Source organism: Haliaeetus leucocephalus, unplaced genomic scaffold, assembly GCF_000737465.1.
Source record: "Haliaeetus leucocephalus isolate CR32 unplaced genomic scaffold, Haliaeetus_leucocephalus-4.0 Scaffold1, whole genome shotgun sequence".
NCBI classification, from domain to species: domain Eukaryota; kingdom Metazoa; phylum Chordata; class Aves; order Accipitriformes; family Accipitridae; genus Haliaeetus; species Haliaeetus leucocephalus.
Window position 1 is genome coordinate 18,713,659 of NW_010972437.1, and position 24,809 is coordinate 18,738,467.

The window sequence follows — 24,809 nt, forward strand, 5'->3', positions numbered from 1 at the left end:
GCTCCTGAGGCCACTGGTGTAGGGATGCATCAGGCCCAGCTCCTGCAGCTGAAATTCATCAGCACGTTCCACCTCTGAACAACTCTTGGACCCTTCTGTCTGTGCTCTCACTGGGTAACATGCTTTATCCTCTCTCACCCCTTTTCTTCTCTCTGTGCAAACCTCATACCCTAAGATGTGTAGCAAAATGGAATTAAAAGATGAAAAATAGTGACTCCGGTTATTGGTGGCTCAGGCTAGATGTGGGATGCTAAATTGCACTTCTCAGGGTTGCCAGAGAGGAAATACAACATTTATTACTTACTCTTTTTTTTTTTTCTGGAAAATATTAAATTCTTCTGCAAGCTGGTTATTTTCCCCAGTGTTCAGCTCTGACCCATTTACCTCCTTGCCAGAGGGTAATCACACCCCAGTGCCACCTCCTGAAGAGTCAGGACTACTGCTGCGTGTGTCGCTGTCACTTAGTGCCAGATGCCGGGGGAGAGTCTCCTACTCCCTGGCACGGCTGACGGACTCCAGCCTCTTCATTATCGCCACAGTGAACTTCCTGGCAGCTGCTGCCAGCTGAGCAGCGTCAGGCAGTGTCCCTGCTCGTGTTTCAGCCTCTCTGTTCCCAACCAAAGGGAGCAGGGTTGAAGTTTGCTCTCAGGTGTAACTTCTTTGTGCTCTGAGCCCTATCCCCTTTGACAGTATATTTAGTACTACACCTAAGACTCCCTGTCTCTGGAAGGCAGTGGTGCTAGTTGTACGTGGCTGCTAGGTGTAGAAAACAGCTCCTTCTTTTTCTGTCTTTAATTGCTACCTTGGAAAGACCTGTTGCCACCACAGGCCTTGCAGTGTGCCAGACAGATGGTGAGGAGCCAGTCCATTACCTCCTCGAGAGAGAGAAATGATGCAGAATGATTTGGCTGGCACAGGCGCACAAGGGTCAGCGTGAGGGACCTGCAGTAAAACCTTCACACGCAGCACCAGGCTGTGCACCGGGCTCCCTGCACTCCCGTCTCCTTGGTGTTTGCCAGAGTTAGTGGAAGGAGAGATGAGGTCTGGTGAAAGCTGCAGGGGTGAAAGCGCAACCCCACACACATACCCAAACCCCCTCCCCACCACTTGCCTCTAGTCCTGGAGCTCTGAGCTGATGGCACCGGTTGCAGATTTGTCCTGCATCTGCTTATGGTGCTGTTGAGAACAAAGCTGAAGAGCTGACGGGAGAAGAGCATAGCTGCTGATCCCACTCTCAGAACCCAAATTTGGGGGCAATGGGTGCTGGGTGGCCTTTGCTCTGTCTTAGGAGATGAGTTGCACAGTTGTGCATCTCCTGTGGACTCCAGCACCCCTGTGTCTAGCCTTGACCCGTTGCGACTGGCACCAAGCTTCAGCCATAAGAGGAGGGCGGTTCACTACCTCAGCTTCTTCATGGCACAAAGGGGCCACTCGTGAGGCTGGATGTGGTGGAGGTGTGGAGTAGGTCGGGCTATGGCAGAGTGGGAATGGGCTGTTGAAGACATCACTGAGTGTCCCCAGTGCTCCGTGTTTGCTTTTGGCTGGACCAGCTGCTGGAGCGGATGGCAGAAAGGGGATTGGGGTTAGCTGAGCCCGGAAAGGGGATAGGGGTTAGCTGAGCCCAGTCCTGCTTCAGCAGGGAACAAGCTCTCTCTCTGCTCAGCAGCTTTATGGCCATCTACTCTGTGGCCAACTATGAAATAAGCTGGTACCACCCACATCACTGATGCTGCACATCCCTGACATGCGATTTGAGGGCTGTCTGCCCTTGCAGGATGTAAGCCAAGGAGCAAGGCTGGCAGAGGCAGACACTTCAGCTCACCTCTGAGCCAAGCCAGGCAATCTTCTTCCAGTTGCAACCTGCAGACCTCAGCCTCGGGCTGAAGCTCTCATCTGTTCCTCTCCAAAGGCAGCCCTTTGCAGGGGAGTGCATTCGGTTCAGGGGTTTGGTCATTGGACTGGTAGCAATGCCATGCATGCCTGTACGAGCACAAGTCACCTGTCATCCTTCTTGCCCTTCAGTCAGGGTTCAGACTCTTCCCTACCTCCCCAAAAACGCTGGTAACTCCTGGCTGGCCTGGGCATTAAAGAGGGACCCAGCAGCTAAACTCCCTTCTTGCCCTGCAAAAGGATGAGACAAGGCTTGACAGGTGACCCTGCTGTCCCAGGATATGTTTGACAAACATGCAGGGTGCTAAGGGCCCGCCAGAGATGCCACTTCACAGGGACACTGAATTTGGGCTGAATCCAGGCTAAACATTTTCAGTTCCTCTGAATCCTCTATCCCTGCAGGAGGTTGAAGTCTGCCTTTATTTATCCTTCTGCCAGTCCCACTGAGAATTCAAGGGCATGTATCTCACAGCTAAAGGTGGCCTATATACTTCAATGCCAGGAGAGACTGTCTCTTCCCAGCCTGTTTATGCATTTGATTTCTGATTTGCAGGAAGGACTATGGACCATGTCCCCAAGTCTTGTTAAAGAAAGCAATTTCTGCTCTTGGTTTTTACAGAGCAGTTCTCTCAGCAGCGTAAATCTGAGTGGGGAGGTTTTATGCTGGATGACAGAGAGGAGTCTGGGCTTAGGATATTTTTACCATAGCTTATACAAAGCTATTTGACATAGTGAATGGATTTGGGGGAGTTATTTCTATTTTTTTCTTCTTCTGAGGAAGAAGCATTGACGTTTACCTTGGAAGACAGCCTGAACATGTCATCACCTAAAGGCAGGGTGTCCTGACCACACAACTTGTGTTGTTTGTAACAAGTTTTGTGGGATGTGCATTGCTGCTGTGAGATCCTACCTAGTGCTGTGATCCTGTCAGATCTCACAAAGTGGCACAGAGCCAGCTTCCTCATGGAAGGCCTCCGAAGGAAAGCTTGGCTTTCTGAGACACTTCTTCTCATGGTAATAGGACGCCCTGGCTGAGGATGCTGCCTGGCATCTATTTGAGGTAGCAACTGAATGTCCTGGTTTGTGATGGCCATCACAGACCTACTGTCATGGGGGTGTTATTTTTGGTGTCTTTCCCCCAGTCCATCCTGCATCCCTCAGGTCTCTGTGCTTTCCTGGTGAGATGCAGGATTCCTCCCCATTGCCTCTTCAGCAATGCTGTCAGGAAATATGGGGCCATGCACTATTGAACAGCTGCCATGCTCCACCCCAGATGTGGACCAGGTAAAAGTACCTATGCTCATAGGTGCTCTTTGAGATCTCCAAAACCACCACAATGATGTAAAACAGCAAAGTGCCCCAAGTAACTAATCTCTTCTCTTTTTCTTTCCTCCCTCCCCCTTGTCCCCTCTCCTCTCCCCGTTGCCTCCCCTTGCAGTGGCAGGCCATCTCTCTGACAGTCATTGAGAAGGTTCAGATAGCAGCGGCCATCCTGGGTTCACTCTTCCTCATCGCCAGTATCTCGTGGCTCATCTGGTCGACCTTCAGTCCTTCGGCCAAATGGCAGCGCCAGGACCTGCTCTTCCAGATCTGCTATGGAATGTACGGCTTCATGGACATTGTCTGTATAGGTGGGTGATCGTATCTCACGGCACGGCCAAGGTCGCCTGCCCACTCACACGCGGAGAGGAGCGGGAGACAGCGTGGAGAGCCAGCCAGTGCAGTTCAGCTCGGATTGAGCCTCCCTGGCTTTTCCACCTCTTTGCTTTCGCGGCACTTTTTTTACAGTCCTCTCTGCTCGTCTGGGCAGCCCCAGGGTGTCTCCTTGGCTGGGCTGGCAGAGGGACCTGCAGCAACCCCAGAGAGGAACACATCTCTCTTCAGAGCAAGAAGAGGGTGGGAAGGTCTCAGGGAGGCTGGGGATGGTAAGGCTTTTGAGAAACAACTTCCTTTCTGGAACAGCTAATTTAGGGACTGCCCCATGGTTGGGTACGGCAGGGTCTCTCCACGCGCAGCTCCTTGCCTCTCCAGCCCAGTCTCTCTGCCGGGCAGGGGTGGCTGCCCCTTCTTCGGCCCACCCTGGAGCTGCAAGTGCCAACCAGCCCAGGCCATGGCCCAGCCTGGGGTCCTTGTCAGGTTGCTCTGAGGACAAAGCTGCCCCACACTGAGCAAGCCCAGACAGCAAAGCAGATGCTGGCAGCCTGGCCCCAGCAGGGTCTCCCTGAGAGCTTGAGCTGTAGCCCCAGTGCAGGTCTGCAGGATGGGGGGACGTAGCTGATGATACCTGCAGGCAGAGGCACTCACCAGCCAGGCCGTTGAAAGAGCGGTGGTTACCGAAACAGTCCAGTGAACACCAGCCACCTCCAAACGTGCTCCTGAGCAGTGTCCACCCAAGCACAGGCCACCAGATAACGTCAGTTCAAGTGACCTTTCCAGGAAGCAAAGAGGGTCCCAGAGAGCTCTTCGTGTCTGGGTCCTTCCATCATTGGTATAAAGGCAGAAGGAGCCTCCCAGAAACTCGGTGGGACAAGGCAGACCTCTTGACTTGGTGGATACGAGTTTTGTATGGGTAAAGCCGCTCCAGAGGGAAGGAGCATGGCCTCCAGTTCAGCCCTCAGGAGGAGCGGGACAGACTATATCACAGAGCAGCAGTTGGTGAAATTGGGGTACAGAAGTAAAACAAACCCAGCGGCAGGGACAGAGGTCTGGACCGCACACCCTGGTATCCAGGTTCAAATGGCTCTTGGCTTCAGCATCCTTCCAGCACAGGAGTTGGGCCTGCTGAAACCCAGGCCAGTTCCTCCCACTGTTGCCACCACTGTGCTGACAATGAGGTGAGCTTGGCCTGTAGAGATCATCCTGCTCCTTCATGAGATGCTGGTGGAGCTACCACATCTCTCCAGGAACAAAGGGTGGCAAAGGGGGTGAAAGAGAAATGGGCAGCACCCACATGTTGGCACAAGAGCCACTGGTGACATCCTCTTGCTGGTGGAACTGAGAGTGGAAAAAAAATTATCCCTATGTGTGTGTGATGTGTGTTTGTGTTGCCTTGTTGGCAGAGGACAGAAGTGGAGAGCCCTGGCCTGGGCGGACATCAGTAACATGATTAACTGGCTTTGCTAAAGCTTCAAGAGCTGAGGGGAACTGATTAGCTCATCTGTCAATAGGACCTAAATCCTCCCACATGGCAGAGAACAAACCACGCCAGCCGTGAACTGAAGGGGAGCTGGGTAGACAGATTCAGATTTGAGGTTCTTTGTTTCTTTCTTATTAATTTTTTTAAGGGTCTGGCCTCTATTTCTCTTTTCCAGCTTCTCTGAGGAGAAAAAAAGCCCCTTTGCATCTTCGCTGATGCCACCATTAAGCTTAATGCCCCAAGCTGGGAGCTTTGATTTTTTTCCAGCCAAAGAACAAGCAGCCATCCCATTCCCAGGAACATTTCAGAGTTGTGGCTTGGGGCAGCCCCTGTCTCACGGTCCTCCCTGTGCAGTTGGCAGTCCTGGTGGGCCAGGCATGCTGGTTTTCCCAAAACTCAAAAGCAAGTGGGAAGCATTATAGATGCAGCGAGTTAACATGTCTGTATGTGGCTTCTCTTGCCCAGCACCTCAGAAACTAGCTCCACTTGTGCTGTGTGCAGCCTGTCTGCCTGTGCTGCCAGGCAGCCCACCCATGCTTGACCAGGAGAGATGATGTTCTGGACCATGTGAGCTTTTGTATACATTTCCCTAGAAAAGCTTATATGTGCGTGCAGCCAGCCCTCTGCCCCTGCCACGCTCCAGCGTAAAACTTGCTTGTATTGTGCATCAATACCCTTTGCAATCCCAGCTGCTGCCACTCTGGGTCTGCAGTGGAGGGGAAGGGAGCTCTGAGCAGTGCTAGCTGGGATCTGGTGTTCACTCTCCTCCCCACCTCCTCCTCCTCCTCTTCTTTCTCTGCCCAGGTCGAACCAAGTGACAAATGAGGTCTTCACAGGGGGCTGTGACTCCCTGGCTGTCAATGCAGTAGGTCTCTCCTCTGAGGGACTTCTCTCCAGCCCTGCTGATTTCAGGGGGCTGCACCAGCGCTAGCCAAAAGGCTGGTCTGTACGGTGGAGAGACCGGGCTGGGTCAGGCCAGCAGAAGGGGCTGATCAAAGGGAACTCCCCAGCTGGGTTTAATTCCTCATTCATTGTGGCTTTGCTTGACTGTGATGGATGCAGCAATGCCAGCTCCCTAGAAGACTCGCAGTGAGTTCCTCACTGTGGAACCGCTATTCTCCCTCTCTTTATCCATCTCCCAAACCTTGCAGCCTCGCACAGGGCCTTTGATCTCAGCCGGGCAAAGCCGGCTCCAGAGATTCAGAGTTCTGCTCCTAACTGCCAGTATGGCCTGAGGCCTCTTGTTATTCCTCCCTGGGCTTTAGTTCCACTTCTGCAAGTTCTGGATAAAACCTCTCATGGATAATTGCAGTGACAACGGTTCTTGAAATACCAGGGTGCTGTCTGTGCATTTCGGTGTCTCCTCCTCCGCAGTCCAGCCCTTTTTGCCTTTTGCTTTCCAGCCTGTGGGTGGGTAGGAAAGACTTAGGAACTAAGAAATGCTCAGTGATGGGGAAAGAGCAGGACATTAAGTGCACTCAGGTCTACCCCATTTGTTTTTTTCAGCTAATGTAACACACACATGGTCTGTGCATTGTTTGGTAACAGGCTGGGCAGCTTTAGCTAGCAGAATGCTATACTGTACGTCCTACACTAATTGTATGAATTCCAATTGTTCCTTCCCCCAGTTTGACCCCAAGTTTTGCTTTCACTGGCAGAGTAGCAGAGATTTGAAAGACAAGGTATTTACTAAAGAGCAGATGCGCTGAAGCAGAGCTGCACTGTAGTTCCTGCCAGTTCCCACTTTGGTTGTCTCACGTCCATTGAGTAGCCAGTGACATTTGTCCAGGAGGCCAGATTACACACCCTGTCACTGGAGGTTCTCAGCAGGACACTTCCTCTGGCACCGCAGAGTCTCAAAGCTGGAAAAGATACCAAGTCTGCAGAGATCCTGACTATCGTCAGGCAGGGCATATGCACCTAGTCAGCAACTGCCTAGCTGTTTTGTGTGATCTCCTCACTACCAAGTCATTAGGGATTTAGGTAGCAATTTGCCAAGACAGAGGTATCTGTGGCAATTTGCATAGGCAATCCCATGGCAGCACTGGTCTTTCCAACGTGGAGTCAAAGGTGAGGGCATGAGTGCTCACTTGCATGTATAGCTCCCTAAGCACAAATCATTTTGTTGTTATCTTCACTTGAGCTGTACTTAATCTGAAACAGTCAGATCACCTCCAAACTGAGCTCTCAAAATGTGGCTGTTAATTTGGAGACTATTGATCCATGTATCAAAATCCAGGAGTCTTGGGTTTGACCCTCAGCAACTCACATTCAGTAATACACTAGTTTTCTTTGGACTTTGCTAGATTCTAGCATGCTCCACAAAAACAGTTGTAAGGGACAGACACCATTTGCTACGCCTTCACCCACCATGGAAGCAAATCCACAACCAAAGTAAAATGAATCTGCTCCTTGCGACCAGCAGGACAGATGGTATGGCCCCAAGTACCAGAAGCTACGTCCATCTGGGCAAGATGTGCAAGATGGTCTTTCAACATTGTTGTCCCCCTTGCTCTCAGACATCTAGCAGGAGGGCAGGAAGCACTGGAAAGGATTGCTTGGGATTTGTGGGAGTCTCCAATACTGGGGTTTTTTTAAGAACCTGTTAGAAAACATATGTCAAGAACAGGTTGTGGAGAGATGATCCCAGATTGTGAAGGAGGAACAGACTAAATGCTTCTTGATATCCAGCCAGCCCCAACGTCTTTGATTCTGATCTCTCTCTCTTTTACGTGTGCTATCTCTGGTCATGTCTGTAGGACAGATATGAGAGTTGGATTAAACTAGAAACTGGTAATGGTGCCAGCATAGGTATTACTCTGCAATGAAGCCATCTACAACACAGACATTTGAGATCAGCAACCAGGAAGTGACTGAAAAGTGAGATGGGGACTGTTCATTTGATTAACTGCTCTCTCCATGGGTCCCTGAGAGGCAAATCCACAAAGCTAGCATAGAGAGGGATTAGCAGAAATGCAGTTATCGAAATGCAGAGATAAATGGAGTGAGCTTTCATAGGCCTGAGTTACTGAGTAGGGAGAGTAGCAGCTTAGAGCTGGGCTGTAAATCCTGAGAGATACCTGCCTGTTAATTAAGTGACAGTCCTTGGAGGGGGAAGGAGGGGTTTGCCTCTCTCTCTGTCAAGGTGCAATTAGGGAAAGTCAGCGTTTGTAGATTAAGGTGTCATTTGGGGTCAGGAGGACAGGAAACCATCTCCTGTTAAACAAGGAGCAACTCTGCCAGTTAATGAGAGCATGTCACATTCTAGGCTGAAGCATCACCAGATCGGCTCCAAGGGGGAAGCGCGTCTCAGGAAGGCCATTAGCAGGCTGTGTGTGCAGGGCTGTCACTATTATGGTTTGTGTGTGCTGTCCTGCTTGTGCTCACACAGGGGTATGGCTGTGGCTGGCATGCTGGGGGGTTTATTCTCAGTGATGCAAAAGCAATCTGATCTGCATCTCCTTGGATCGCTCTCTGGTGGGGACTGTTTCTTTGCCCGTGCCCACCCAGTCCTTGCTCTCTGACTCACCCTGCCTTGGTGCTGACAGCCGCGCACTTTCGCAAGCACTAAATCCTCATGCTCTTTGAAGCTTTTCCCTCGCTTTCCTTGGCAGCCAGTCCCTGAGGATATTTGCCTTCACAACAGTAACTGCACTGCAGCTCAATAGCACAAGAGACAGGCAAAGCAGGACCATTCATCCTGCCAACGATTTTTGTTGGCACACCGTGGCAATCCATTACAGATCAGGAAGTGTGTGCCCGCTGTTTTTAATCCCAGCTGCCAGCAAGAATAATCAAAAGCATCCAGTATGTCTGACGGCATCTCAGCACAACCATAGGTAATAACATAAGAAATCAATAGCCAATTAAAACTGATCCACAGCATTTGATCTTTCATAGTGCAATGGGAACAGTAATTAATGGAGTTTCCTTGAGACAGTCACAATTCAAACTTCCTGCCAAGACTAATGTGGTTTTGTTTTAAATGAGCTTTGCTTCCTAGAAGAAATGCCAGGCTGAGGTAGCTTCAGGGTGTTTTCTGGCCAGGTCACTCAGGCCCACAGCATTCAAAGGATTTAGGAGTCAAAGTCCCAATCAAATAAAGAGAAACTGAGAAATTAAGTGTCTTCACGGTTTTCATCTGTATTGATCTGATTCTTAAAAGGAAAGCAGATGGTTTTGTTCAGGTCTGCATAGTCCCCCAAGGTACAAAGTAGGAAGAATTGCTACAGCAGTAGGAAATCAGTTCTGGGGAAGTATCAAGCCTATGCCTTGGCTTGATGACACCCTAAAGGCAAAGCACAAGGCAGAGAAGTTCAGCAGATGTCTTCAGAGGAGAAGCCTGAGACCAACCCAGACAGCAAATGTGCATGGCTTCAACATACCTGGAAGAGACCCATGAGAGCATGCAGAAGTCTTCTGGGCCCTTCAGCTTAATGCATTGCTTGCCACGCTGTTCATGCATTTCTAGCCCAGATTGCCTGCAAACTGGAGCTACCAGGAGCTAACTGGAGTGACCAGATCCAGGCCCCATCATCAGAGCAGGCAGTTGGGATTAAGTCAAGTAGCCAATTCGCCTTTTTTACACTGTGAATCCTGGTTTGCATACATTCAGCCACAACGTGCATGCTTGAAAAATCACTGAGCAAATCATTGATTTATCAGCTGTAAAGGGGGGTGTGGAGACAGGCACATTCCCCACAGCGTGTGTTGTGGGGCTCTCAATCCAGTTGGGCAGGGACTGTCCCGCGAGAGCAGTCATTGAGGGCCCTGTACCTGGTCCAGCAGCAGGAGAAGCGACGCTGCACAGCCGCTCTGCCGACCGACTTCTTGGCAGCTATCCAGGAACAGCGGGCGCTCGGCAAAGCCGAGACATGCCACCCCTCTGTTCCTGAAAGATGGGACCTATTTTTGTCTAATGCTGCATTGATTATTCAATAAGAGAGCAGAGTGGGCCAGCCGGCATGCATGCATTTGTGCTGCTTTCACCAGTGGGCATTTCTGCAGAGGCTCAGCGCGCCTGCTGAACTCCAGTGCAGCTCCAGCAGCTCTCCACAGAACAAGCACGTCGCTGCTGAGCAAAGAGCCACGGGGTTTGGACCTGGCTCTGAGCCCCCTCCCTTTTTGCAGGGAAGGAGCTTGGCTTCCAGCACAGTCAGAGCAGCACCTGGCCTTTCACACATGTCCTTTCAACTCCACAATCCTTCACCACATCCATCTCCGTGCAGTTTCCCACTGTTGCAACAGGGCTCCGGAGATGTATTTTGTCATGAATAACCATATGGTGCTCTTTGCTCCAGTGGATCAATGTGTTTAGCATTTAACGAGGGCAACATAATTAACATTTTCTGAGGGGGAAAAGAAATCCTTTTACCTTGCGAACTGCATCTTGTGATTTCGAGGGTGATGCATTATAATCAGAACGATGCTTCCCTGTCACTAAAGCCCGTGGTGGAATTAAGTGCCTGGTGTTCCTGGGTTAATATCCCATCCATGGGCAGAGGCAGAAGCACTCACCTGTCTGTCACAGCTTCTACACCACAGCAGGAGATTCCCTTGTAGGCAGCTGGTAGGACCTCCTGCACCAGCTGCATAAATTGTACTGTCTAGTAAAGGCTGGAAAAAGTCCTCAGCTCTGTGCCAGGCTGTGTTTTTCCAACTGCCTTCTGTCCCGTTGCTCCTCCTACTACAGCCTCCATCCCCACGGACATGTTACTCCTGGAGGTGAGAGGCTGTGGTCCATGGCATGCCATTGTGGCAGTAGCAAGAGAAGTCAACTCCATATTCAAAGATGAGACCGCAGGGGAGTCATCCCCTGTGCAAAGTGGATGAGGCTGCTTTTGTGTGTGCTCAGCTCTGTAGGGAGACAGAGACAGAGGTAAGAGGAGATTAACATGAAGCCACATTAATCCAGTTCTGGGATTGCTTCTTAAAGTAGCGACTGATCGGTTCTTCTCCTGGAGGGATGGCTACCTACCAACAAAGCCATCTTTCAGACCCAGATACAAAAGTCTGTAAGCAAGAACAGTGCAAACAGGCTCATGGGTGACCTCAGGTCAAGCAGTGCAGGTTTCCCTCACGGACGGGAACAAGTCTTGGCTTTGCTAAACTTATTCTGCCTGGAATTTACTCCGTGAAGCAGTGCTTTTCTTCCTGAGCCAAGATGCACTGATGGCAGCCACAGCCTGAGTCCCTCTGCCCCATGGCAGAGCTGGATCCACAATATCCATACGACCATGCAGTGTTTGGCAGAAGTTGTTCAATAGGATTAAATAATGTCAAAGATCCTGTGCCCAGTAGTCCAGCCAGCACTTTACCTTCTTGGAAGAGGTCCAGCCAGCATACAAAACCACAGCAATGACACTCAAACAGGGCCAATGTGGAGCGGGCAGTCATCACTACCTGCTGAATGTGGCGAAGCCTGAAGAGCCAAAGGTCCGGGCATTTACTATGCCAGGTGGGACAATTCACTGTGCTCAGCCACGGCCACATCACAGACCTCCCTGTGTCCTACAAGACTCAGGTCTCACCCAGACCTTTGCTGCAGACTTAGCCACTCTCAGTTCCTTTCACTGCTTTCATTCTTGTCAGCTCAGTATTGATGGATCCCGTAAGCATACATGAACTCTTATCTGCCGCTTTCAGGCCTGCATCAGCATTCACTGAGCTGGGTATTGCAGTCCGTAAAGGTCTTCAGCTCTGGTGGAAGAACCTTGTATACCCAGAGCAGGAAGGCAAAAGTTTTGCTTTCCCAGGGATCCTAGCTAGTGATGGATCAGAAATAATAGACCTTCTCCTCTTGCCACTTTCCTTAGTTTTGAATAGTGCCCCTGTATGAGAGGTGAAGACATTTGCAGGGGAGAGAAAGCAGGGTGAGACCTGCAGGGACACTGTGGGGGAGCAGAGAGGAAAGGCTGCAGCACCCAGGGTGGAAGGCTCCTGGAAATCTCACAGAAATCCTGGGGTCTGCAATGGCAGCTGTGGAGGACGAAGCAGCCAAACAGACTGCACCGTAGTGTGTCCTAGGGATACGTTTATCCCAACAAAAGGCTGGCCAAAGAGCACCAGGAGCACCTTCTACCTCACGTCCCTGGGCTGCCTTCCCGCATGGCGGAGGGGAAAGATGCCCGCATCTCACTCCCACAAGGGTATAGAAGCAATTGCAACACACACACCGACCTGTAAGTTCAGAGGTGCTTCCAGGTCCATTAGTAGTTTATGTGCCCCACATTACCTTGGGAGACGCTCTCTTAAGGGTGATCTGTACTCACCTTTCTGTCTCTCCTAACTGGTCCCTATTCCTGTTAGTGAAAGAGCACTTAGGTGGCTGGAGCAGTCTGGAGGGATTGGGCTCAGGCAGGACCCACATCCCTTAGAAAATGAAAAACTGTGAAAATATACCCATTTTTTCTTACAGAATTTCATTTGCTAATAAAAGCAGAGAGGGAGGCACTAGTTCTACCTTCAATAAGCAAATGTCATGTTTTGATCAGTATTGAACAAAGCATTTTGATTTAGCATTTAGAGATGACTGCTCATGCTGAGTATTTTAAATTCAGTGTCAGAACTAGAATACAATATTAAAAAAACTTCAAGTCCAAATGAAACATTCTCACCTGTCTGAAAATATGTATGTATTCTTCCATTCTGGGCGACAGCATGACTTTTTCAAGTCTCACTCCAAGCGAGTGTGAAGCCATATTTCCAAGCCCTACACAAACAGTGCTGCTTTAAAGAAATGTCCCAGGAATGGCTGAGGATGCAGCATGACCGCACAGGCAGCACTTTGGTTGAAGTACCATTAGCTGTAGGATAGAAAGGTTCAGGACCCAGACCTGGAGGACTGACTGCCGTGGTGCAAGTGTAGTGAAATGGAAGCCGTGCTTTTTCTCTCCTCAACACGAGTGTCCACCTCCATAGACTTCTGTCAGGGAATGTCTGGAAACAGAGACCCAGAGACTAGGGTGTGCATTTGACCAGTGCTCTGTTCAATCCATTTTGAAATGATTTTCTGCTCCCTTCTTTTAAACACCTAAGAGTATGCACACCTGCACAGAACAAGTGACTCTCACCTCTCGTGCACAAAGTCCTTTCAAGATGTGGGGTGTTGTTCCCATCTCCATTTTAAATTGGGGGAAAAAAGGCACTGAGAGAGTCTATACAATCCTAGTTACAAAGCAAGGAGGGGAAACTTTAAGGGAGCAAGGAGGTCTATGGGTAAGGCCTCCAAGCCCTATCCTTCCTATACTGGCACAGTTATGGGTAGACTCACAAGTGGGGAATGATGCTGGAGATGTATGATTCAGAAGCAAGGCTGTTCTGCTGGTGGAGTTCCAGCCTTCATTTATTTATTTGCTTTTTCCAGGAAGAGTCTCATTTATTGCTGCCTGCATAGCTAGAGACTGCCCTTTAATCCTCTGCTTTATCATGCACTGTGAGTTAAATACCACAGGAGTACAAGAGCCCTTAAGGGCACAACATCCATTTTGCTGTAGCTGTCCACAGCCAGCTGAGTTTACAGGAGTGCTTTTTTTTATGGTTTATCTATCACCTGAGCAAGGATTTCTCTGGGTTTTATTTTACCTATTTTTGCTGTTATTTCTTGGTTTGGGGGGGTTTTTTGTCCCAGTTTTGAGGCAGGATGTAAAAGTGCTAGTCTGGGCAGGGCAAGAAAAAGTTGTGGTGGTTGGTAGCTTCTGTGCTTACAGCTGAAAATACTGTGGCATTTCCAGAGCAGTGGTGCTGCAGTGTGCTGTTCGCCAGGGTCAGCCTAACTCCTCTGTCACAGATGGCATCTTGAAGACAGCTGATGCTGTTTTCCCATTGCAAACAAACCATGTGGGAGTGCTGAATGAAAAAGGAATTTCCTGTCCCTTGGACACCTCCCATCAGCTCCTTAATTTTGCCAGTCTTTCCTCATTTGGGGCTTTACCAGCTCAGCCCTACAGGGCCCAGCCCATGTGTTGTAGAGGAACGTGAGGGTGGGCAGAGGACAGAAATGAGGATGGCTGTCCTGGACCTCGCAGAGAAGCTGGTGTCTACCTGGCAGCCATAAAAGCTCCCCCAGTGCTCCTACAACATACTGCCCCCAGCTCCCCCCAGCTCCCCGAGGCCAATGACAGGCAGTCCTACCTGTCCTCTCAATTCATCCCACTGGATAAAGCGTTCCTCCTCCCCCAGCTATAAATGCCATGTATGTGGGATGGACTGCTCCTGCCTCCGAGAGGAACCCATAGCACCCTATGCACACAGGAATCACTGCCACATACTTGTGTTACATGAACCCATGACGTGCTGCAGTGTCACGACCTGGAAATTGTCTCCTGCTGTATAGCTCAGCAGCATCCTGCAAAATCACAGTGCTGCTTGGAGGAGAGATGCTGCCGGCTGTCACACCAAGAACGCCCATCAGTAATAAAAGAGCTGCCTCCTTTCCCTGGCTCCACATGCTCAGCCCCTGTGTGACAGAGGTGAGGTCTACCATGATCGCTCACCTGGTGGAACAGCAACTGTGGGGACCCTCTGAGATGCCGGCGTGCTGGATCCATCTCCCACCTGGCAAGGCTCTCACTGAGTCTGGAGGCGGTTGTTAATGGCTGCAGAGAGCTTGGGGCGTAGCGTAACCACCTGCCCAGATGGGACCTGATGCTCCTGTTGCTCTGCCAGATGGAGCAGAGGAGGCAGGGAAGGAGAAGGGCTCTTGCTGCCTCTGTGGGGGGTCCTGGCCCACCTGGGGCTGAGGAAGCTTTGAGGCAGAGCCGTCCTTGAACCCCAGCTTGCATGAGAGGAGGCAAGCCGTAACAAGCACAAGGTTTGCCTGTTAGTCAGCAGTTAAAGGCCTGGGGGGCAGCCTGTTTGTGCTGTTAATGACCCAAAATGGAAGAGTCCACACCTCCATAAAATACCTCCCCAAGACAGCTGGGAGCAGCTTTTCTGCATACACTGGTGGGGGCTCTGCCCAGGCCATGGAGGTCTCACCCTTTGAGGGGCTCAGTTTCAGTTTTGCTGGAGTTGCAGCCCCTGTGCCCTGAGGAAAGACAAGCATGGTGTACACGTCAGTGTGAAAGCTGCCTGCCAGTGGAGCCCCATCACAGCAAATGCACTTAAAGGGCATTGAGCAGAAGAAGGAGTGTTTTGTCTTCCCCAGACCCATGGGCTCCATGACAGCACCTGTCATCCAGTGGTCAACAGCACTCAACAGGGTCCAGCCGGCCCGGTTCTGCCGAGCCAAAACACAGCCCAGCTTTGTACATATTTAATCAGTTCTTTAGATATTAAAAAATGTGCATGGAGAATGATTGATAAGAAAATGCCTGATTATAATCAGCTAATTATTTTTTCCATATGCTAAGCATTCACTCGAGCTCTAATCATTCTGAATACATTTTCAGTTTATGCTGTATGTCATTCAATGCTGGACATTTCTCAGCTTGCACACCTTCCTTGTACAGTTCCAGCATTATTCAGAGGAGACCTTTGCTAGATGTCTTGTGGACTGGAGACATCCTGCTCGTTGGTCCAGTGTCTTGCCAGTCTAAAAGACATCAGGGGTCCCAAGTTACCCATTACCTGGACTTCTGTGTGCAGGATAGACTGTTCACTAAGCTCTCGAAACATTTTGGGGACAAAATTAATATTTCGGAAAGCAGAGATAACAGTTATGAAGGAGTCTATACTTCCTATTTGAATTCAAAGAATTCCTATTTGAAAGCAAAGAATCCCTGAAAATCTGTGTGTAGCAGTAGTTTGTATGAAAAGTGATTGTGCGATGAAAGCATTCCTGAGATGAAGAAAAGTATGATGTGAGGATAATGGACTCCAGAAAAGCAGCGGCAGCAGCCTCAGGGGACCAGAGCAGGCAGTGTCTCCTGGGAAGGGAATCTGAAGGATAAAAGAACTGCGAACAGCTCGCGGCTGCCAAAAGGGATGATACTAAAGGCACAACAGCAAACTGTGCCTGTGCAGGGGAAAGCTCAGAAGCGTGGGAAGAGAGCACTGAGGCTGCATCAGGAGCTCTTTGAGGACCCAAAAATCAGAAGAGGCAATCACACAAAAGGCAGAAAGAAGAGCCTGCAACTAATGAAAAGTCTCTAGAAATCACACAGGCGTGGGGAGCCATCAGAGCTGAACCCCAGGATGACCACCCAGAAATACAAAAGGCAACAAGAAATGGGTCCATAACATATGTAAAGTAAGAAGAAGAACAAGGCAAGTTTATGAGCTCAAATAATATTTGATACAAGAAGGGCCAAAGAGTTAAATGTTGCCTTTGTTTCAATCTTCAAAACTTAAGCGAAATAATTTTAATGAGGAGAAAGGAGCCCAGGGCAGAATCAGAAAAGAACAGACTCAAAAATATTCAAATGAGTTAGCTCTGTCCTTGTCAGCATGTCCTAATGAACTTCAGAGGAAGCTGCAGGAACAGCCTCTGACCCATGAGCATTTCATCATCAGGAACTTGGGGAGGATGCAGGAGGTGCCAGGCAGCTGGGGAAATGCAAGCAGAGTACCTAGCTTTAAATATAATATCTATCATTAAAGAAGGTAGGAACTGAGGATCAGGGAAATGAAGGGCAAATCAGCTTAACTGATTCACAGAAAGATATTAGAGTAATTTTTTTAACGAAGCAATTGATGAGCATGAGAGTATAACCGTATCTAATTTGGGAGGGGAATTGTCCTAGTGGCTAAGGATGAAGCAGTCTGATATTCCGTGACTTGGGCAATGTTTTTGGTGCTTTGGCTTAAGATTCTCCTAAACAAACCAGAGAAATGTGGTCTAGACTAAATAACTGTAACACAGGTGTACAGCCAACAGAAAAACTGCTTTCTCAGTAGTTGTCAGTGGTGGACTGCAAACTGGAAACACGTTTCAAGTAGGACTATTTTGGACTCTGCTCTCTTCAATATTTTTATTAATGGCTTAGATAATGAAATAGGAAGTGCTGTTATAAAATTCACAGATGACACCAAGCTTGGAAAGGCTGCAAACACTCTGGAGGATCAGATCAGCATTTGAAATGATCTTGGCAAATTGGAGAAATCAACAAGATGGAATCGAATAAAAAGAAGTGCAAAGCACTACCCTTAGGAAGGAGAAATCAGAATCCCAAACACAAGCTGGACCAGGCAGTCACACTGCTGAAGACTGTGATTCTGTGACATATCAGTTTATTTCATTAGGGTATCGAAAGCAAAGTGGGGTGTACAGTGCTGATTCTGCATCTCTCTGCACTAGGGACTGTACCCTCCTGGGGAGGTCACTTGCAGAAAAAGGGGGGCAGGATGAAGAGGTTCTGCAGATGATGAACAGGAGTGAGGAGAGGGAGGGCATTACCTGATTCCCTACCTGATCAGCTCCGATGTTCACATCTCCTCTCCCAAATCAGCCCAAGTGAGAGTCCCACTGGTGCCACAGCATAACTTTCAATTATGAATCCACCTCTTCCCACTCCCTCGTTCACCCTCTTCCCCATTGCCTGCAGAGCACAGCTCTGCAGCCTTGAGTCTTGGCCACTGGAGGATTTAAAGGTGCTAGGTTGTATAAAGAACTTGTCATATTCAGCTGGAACTGACCCTGCCACAATGTTGAGGGATGTCACATACTAGGTGTCCCTTTCCCAGCCTGTATTTGCAGGAAAAGGTCCCTCTGGCTCTCTTTTCCCAGTTTATCACCAAGGACTATCTTGCATCATGGATGAGGAATAAAGTGCAGGGGATTGCATTGAAAAGCAGTATGAGTTGGAAGGGTCCAGTGGGAACTCAGTGACTCATCTCCCACGTACTGTGAGGTACTTGTGAAGCTGAGGTGAGGCAGAGATTCACGGTTATTTCTAAAGAGCTTTTTGGAGTAGAGTGATCTCATGGGGACTATGAGAATTTGGGAAGTGGCAGGGCAGCCTAACTCAAGCAAATGCAGAGCGCAGAGCAAAAGTCAGTACGCTTTACTGTACTCCACTAGAAACCCATGGTTGGAGAACATAGCTGAGCCTAAAGAGACCATCTGTGGCTAGCTGTGTCCCCTACAGTGTGCAGAGCCCATCAGGGAAACATCACTCTTCTGGCTTTTTTTTCCCACCCTTCCTTGTACTTTTGGCCACTGCTGGAGGCAGGATGCTATGACAGACAGACTCTTTGTCTGAACCAGTACAGCCACTTTCCTGCTCTTAGGTTAAGATAAAAGGCAGCTAAGGATGGAGCGTATAGGATGAGATTAAGGCAAAGAGATAAGTGAGGGCTGAGCTGCTGGAGCTTTGGAAACAAAAGTGGTGGAGTTGGAGATTGCCACAAAAGCTGAAAGAATTTACAGAACGGGAAGGAAGGGTTTGTGTATGCAATGATGTCAATAGAGGGAAAGCCCGGCAATGAAAGTGTTATGTCCCAGGAGGATTGGTTTGCCTTGGCCTGAGCCGTTGCTGCTGTGGATGCAAACATTAAGCTTTGATCACAGCTGCCAGAATCTTCCCCTGACACCCAGCAAGGAAAGCAATAGAAACAGGCTAAAGCATGGCAGCTGTCTGGCTGAGGTGAAACTGCATTTGGAAAGGAAACCGAAGGGGAAAGTGCTGCTGAAGGTGAAAACAAGAAGTGACAGCTCAGGTGGCAGGACAAGGGCTTTATGAGAAGCAGGACGGAGTAACTGGCTGGAATGGACTGTGATTTTTTCCTCCTGTAGATAATGTGAGTGACAGCGCAGGGGTGATGTACCACTCACTGTCAGCAGAAGCCTTGTTTTGGTGATTTCTTTACTGGCAAACAGGAGAAACAGTTCCTGCCCCAAGAATTTACCAGTCTCTTTCAAGAAAATGCATGGCAAGTGTTGGAATAAGAGGAAGGTTAATTAGAGGCTGAAAGTCCTGGTGAAAAGATCACTTGGTGGCAGTGGCTGACAATGTGCAGAAGGTGACTGTCATTTCTGGGAAACTGCTGCTCCAAAGTTGCCTTAAATTGGAGGCTCACAACTGCTCGGGTTAATCTCACAGGATGACAGTGTGCCAGCTGATCCTCCCTTGCCCATCCAGAGGCACAAACGCAGTTGTCCTTGTCACGTCTGGGTTTTGCCCATGTTCTTCCAACAGTCCTTCTAGCCATTGGGCTGAGGACCTCTCTCATGACCAACAGGCTCACTGATGGCAATACACCTCTGTCCCAACTAATCCCAAGAGACAAAAGGCCACCTGCAGCACACAGCCCATATGTGTCCACCCTCCGCACCAGGAACATTTCCTTGCACAGAGACTGCCCACGTGGATCATGATATGGTGTGGGCAGGTATTGCAAGGCTCAGAGGAATCCTACAGTGACAGGAGCCTTACCTCTGGGCCATGATACTCACCCTTGGTCATGCTGCACCTCGATCATCTGGAAAAGAAACAGTCCAGTTATTCTTACTCCGGAATGAAAACGAGCGTGAGGGTGGGGGTTAAATGGAAGAGGTAAGTCTTCCCCCAGAGTTAGCAGTTGTCAGCTTGCTCTCCCAGATGCTGTGAGCACGCACTGATTGGGTATGCAACTACACTGACACAACCCTTGCCTAGCCAGCCTGTATTGATGTTGCTTACCTGTTGCTTTAAATCCAGTCTGGAAGCAGGCTCTGTGCTCTTTGGGGCTGGGTCACTTACTGTGATAGTTTTGCAGAAGAGCAGTATTTAGGTGCTGGCTACTCTCCCATATATAATAAATGAAAGGAAGCATAAGATACCAGCATAAGCCATGTGTACAGTTTTGATATAACCTATTGCCAAGGTATTGTTGTGTTTGCCTGTGCTGTGAAGCACAAAGCAGCTTCTCAGCTCTGGGAAGTCATCCCTGCACCCAGGATAATCACTAGTCCCTCCTGCCTGGACTCTACAGACCTCCACAGGGCTGACCATGATCTGATCGTCTGCATGGACTCAATAATAATAAAGTCACAGAGAAAGAGCAAAAAAGGCTAATATATGGAAAGAGTGAACACAGTGAAAAGAGATCAATATTGTTTCCTGTACCTATTGTTCCAGATTCAGCATGTTTTAATTTGGAGCACTGCACTGGGTTAGCCCTACTATGTTAGCTCAGAGATACTACGTCTTGTCCTGGCAACAGCATAGCCACATCAATGTGGCAATGCAAGCAGAGGCATTAGAAATTTTTTTTGTAAAATTTGCTGTCAGGTTAATGACCCCATCACATAATATGGGCTGTCTCCAGCTCCAGAGCCATCTAGAAAATCTTTTCATGGTACAAACCAGTGCAAGTAGAAATGTCTAAAAATGTAAGAATGGCCAAGGCTCCATCTAGCCAGCTGCCCTGTTTCCATCAATGGCCACAAACAGACATAAGAGTGAAATAAGAATAAGACAAGTGTATATTATAGTTCCCCTGAATACTTCTTCCAGCATTCAACAATTTTCAGCTCAAGGAATTTCTTCTGATGCTGGTCCAGCCAGGTCTATACATGAGAAAATGGGAATGAGAACGGCACATCTTCAGTGCCCATGTTCCATAGAAGTTTCATTTCACCAATGCCACAAACAAGGGATTTCATGGACCTGGCAACAATCTGGACCAACACATTTTGCATGAAACTCACAGACACTTTCCTTCCAAAGAGGTTGGTTTTCACAGAGGATCCATTGAGAACAGATTTTGTGAAGAAGTAGAAGAGGGCAAGATAAACTTGGGAGCAGTGGAAAAAGACAAGGCCATTACCAGAATCCATCTGAAATTCTCATATAGACATTTCTGCATTGAAAAGAAGGAAGTGCACAAAGAGAGAAGTTCACACCAACCTGCTGTCTTCCCCACATAAACAGGATTTGGCTTGTGGAATAATTGTTTCTAGCTGGACACTTCTAGTTGAATACAGTTCTTCCTGAAGGATTTCCCACTTAAGTCTGGCCTTTAATTGGAAAGTTCCACCTCTAAACAAGAATGATCCTCGAGGGAGGAGTGTTTCTGTAAGGGGATGCACAGAGCTGAACATAGGAATTCCAATCCTAATTTATCTTAGGCAGACAAAATTTGTTTCGATGGGAGCATTAGGCGTCCTGCAGCTTGATATAAACTGATGGACTCTTGCTTACTCTTGGCATTTGCTCTTGCAAATGAATCACTGTTACTTCCGCCTCCCTGCCCACCCCTCCACTTGGTTTCTTTTTAATTTTACGGCTTCCTGAGCTTGACACTGGGAAATCGATAAGTAATTTAGAGCACAGTAAATACAGACGAAAACAAGTTATTTTGTACTTTTATAAATATTTGGAAACCAAAATTATCTAAGAAAACAGGTGCTCAGTTGACTCAGCAACCCATCCATCAGCATCACACAGTTAATTGCATAAGATCATAAACATTTATAATTAGAAGGCAAACAAACAAGAATTTTATAAACAGCCCTCTTGAATCAGGCTGCGCATTAAATATTTGTGATAAGGTAATTAAGAATAGATTTACAATCCTGGCGCAGTGTTTAATACTTTGGAGAATGGATTTGATTCTGTGGAGAATGTTCTACAGCCAAGGAGAAAACATTCAATTTCGGCTCTTTTATCCGAGGCTTAAAGTGGTCTCAGAGAAACATTGGCTCTGTCATTGATCAGAGTGGAATTTCATTCATTACAGATCAGACAGCTCATTTAAATATATGTCTAATGTCCCTTGTCATGGGCTGATCCACTTCAGGCCTGCTTCAAAGCTCTGTCTCCTCGGCTGGATCTGCAGGCTTTCCCTAAGTCCTGCTTTTTATGGTTGATACTTTGATCAGAAGATGTCAGAATTCTCAACCGTGTTTCAAAGTAGGGAAGAAAAAACACGTTTTTCTATTATGACATCATGATGCTTGGTTATGAAAAGCCGGCATCACTACAGGATTACAGCTGTGCAATCTCAGTGGTCTATGGGAACCAGAGGGAAGATCTCTCTTGTATTGTAGAGCCCAACACCATTCCCTGTCCCAAAATAGCCAGATCTGCATACTTAATCTATCCAATGTAATTACTTCTACAGCCAGTAAGCAGGCTCAGCACCCAATTACAATGAATGTGAGAGTCCCCCTGAAGCTAATCGGTGCTCAAGTCAGCAGGACTTCTAGTTGTATTTAGAACCAGAGAGGCTAGAAACTCAATCTGTACTGAAGCTAGGGCTTAAACTATGTACAATCGGATGCAGACCCTAATAAACTGTTGGCTGCATCCCATCAGTCAGTAATGGGGAGATCAGCCCTAAGGGTAGGAAGACCTTCAGATATTTGGGGGTTTGATATAGCACAGGTTTACTCTAGTAATTATCTGCCATCAGAAACTAGAACAGTCTGGAAAAGGTGGGTGGAGGGTAAAGCATTTGATTCATCAGGGATAACCATAAACCACTTGATTCTGTGCTGACCTCCACACAGTGCTGGTCAAGGCAACCTCCTCGTTTAGGCATGATTTTGCTTCTTATTTCTTGTGGGTCTTTTGTTCTTTGCTCTTGCATTTATATGCTTGCAACAGGCAGGCAAGAGAACTGCTCTTCCTAGAAATGTTTCTGATAATCTTGATCCTGACGAAGAATGGTGAAGTGATCCTTATCAAGAACAATGAAGCTCTCCATGTGCTGACTCACCCAGTTCTACCTGCTGCTCTGGCTTCAGTTACATGGGACACAAAGGCACTTTCCTAACAGACAGATTGCTGCAAAACAAGAAGACTTGGACCCGACCCCACCCCCCCCATTCTGCATAAATCCCACTCTGACAAAGCTTGTTAATTATATTACAGTGTGTCAGCTAAGCCAGTCTACGTGAGATGGTGCAGCTTCCTCCAGCCTCAGTGGAGAAGAACAACACAGTGATGCAGTCACTGCTGGACCTCGTGCTTTTGAAGGATCTAGCCACAGCCTGGCAGCTTCAATAATAACAGAGCTTAATACTCAAGTACTGTCATTGTCTAAACAACTTCTAGCATTATTTAATCCTTCAATCCTCTTGCAAGGGTGGGAGGATGAGAGAGACCACTGGGAGGTGAGCTAACTGCTGGGTGAGCAGAGAGTGAGCTCCTCACTCTCTTTCCGATGCAGAGACCATTAGAAGTCAGATGTCCTGCAGCCCAGTGCCATGCCCCAGACATCAGCTCTGGTATACGCAGACGGGTAGCAGGACACGTGCATTACATGCACACTCGGTGCACACGCACGGTGTGAGCTCATCTGCCCTTCCTTTCAAGTGTGGTGTTTTCCCCCTTGGAAGGGAGCAATGACGTACGATGAGGTACCTGCTCTGCAGATGAGCAAAATTTTGCCTAGGATGACAAACGATTTACAGGTGTAGACAGACCCTTTTTTTTGCTTGATTGCCACCTCTGGCCTCCATGTGCGTGTCTGCTCTGCTGCTGCGTGTGTGGGGAGAGACTCGGGCTGTGCACACACATGACGTTGGTGCAGCAGACGTCACCAGCACGTCAGATCCAGTTACACCCCCTCCAAACACACACCGTTAGCTGGGTGAATCATGCCTATGCAGCATGCAAAACCAGTCCAGTGATAGATAAACCTCAGGCATTTATTGGTAAACAGATACTGTTTTGCTGTAAGAGCATAACTCACTCAGCTGCATTTACGATCTGTTTATTGATTGCTGAGATAAAGCTGTAATCCTTTTAATTCAGGGGAAAAGGGATCCAGCAGAGCAGGAGCACCGGTGCTCTGCCAGTCGGTAATTAAAATACATGATTTATCGTTGAATAAACACCGGCTGAGGGAGAGCTGAGCTAACCAGCTATCTGGGGGCAGGACGCTGGGTTAGGTTTATGGTTCTTTCTAAAGTTTTGTTTCTGTTTTATGTTTATTTCTTTCCCCCTTCCCTCCAGGTCTAATAATACACGAAGGGCCCTCGGTTTACCGGATTTTTAAACGGTGGCAGGCGGTCAATCAGCAGTGGAAAGTGCTGAACTATGACAAAACAAAGGACATGGAGGAACAAAAAACAGGGACCAGGACAAATCAGCGCCCCTCCTCCCAAACCACCCACTCGTCCTCCACTGGTGGTACAGCCACTAACTCCGCTCCAGCCGACAGCGGGGCACGGGCTGCCGGCCATGCCACAGGCACCCTCTCTGACCACCACTGTGCTTATACCATCCTGCATATACTCAGCCACCTGAGGCCTCACGAACAGAGGAGTCAGTCTAGTAGTAACAGAGAGCTCGTCATGAGGGTCACGACGGTCTGAGCCGAGGAATTCAGGAGGCCTTAACGTGAAGCGGAGGAGACAAAGAACTCATAAAGCAGAGGAGCATGGTGTGCCTTTTTCTTTCTCTTTCCTTTTCTTTTCTTTTTTTCTTTTTTTTTCTCCTCCTCTCCTTTTCTTTTTCGGTAACTGCACAACATATAAGAGGCGGCACCTGGCCAGCTGAGGAAAAAAAAGCAGGTGGAGGGAGAGCTGCACACTCATGCTAAAGAGGTTAATGTTTTCCAGCCAGTTTAAAAAAAAAAAAAAAAGAAAAAAAACAACAACACAAATCACAAAAAAAACAACAAAACAAGTGCAATACAGACTACAAACTGAGTAGGCAGAGTTCTGGGGAAGCAGAGGAACAGACGGCTTAGCATGTCTTACAAATCCTATTACCTGGAATAGGTAATGCTCTGTACACACCCCCCGTACACACACGCATGTGCACACAAACACACACACACACACACACACACACACACACACACACAGTGTGAGATTTATAAAAACAAGGAAGGGAACAAAATATTTGGAGTATTTTTATTGTCCAGACTCTGATTAACCAGGGCTATGAGTTGTTTTGTTTCCTGAGTC

General features: G+C 48.3%; 1 protein-coding gene across 1 annotated transcript in view; it reads left to right on the forward strand.

Moving 5' to 3' along the window:
* MARCH4 (membrane-associated ring finger (C3HC4) 4, E3 ubiquitin protein ligase) overlaps window positions 1-24,464 on the forward strand; it is a 103,321-nt gene extending 78,857 nt beyond the window's left edge. The window contains exons 4-5 of the mRNA XM_010569813.1: window positions 3,329-3,521; window positions 23,851-24,464. Of these exons, the coding sequence (XP_010568115.1) occupies window positions 3,329-3,521; window positions 23,851-24,212 (555 nt within the window). The 3' untranslated portion in view covers window positions 24,213-24,464. The remainder of the gene's footprint in view (window positions 1-3,328; window positions 3,522-23,850) is intronic.
* Window positions 24,465-24,809: the final 345 nt, after the last annotated feature.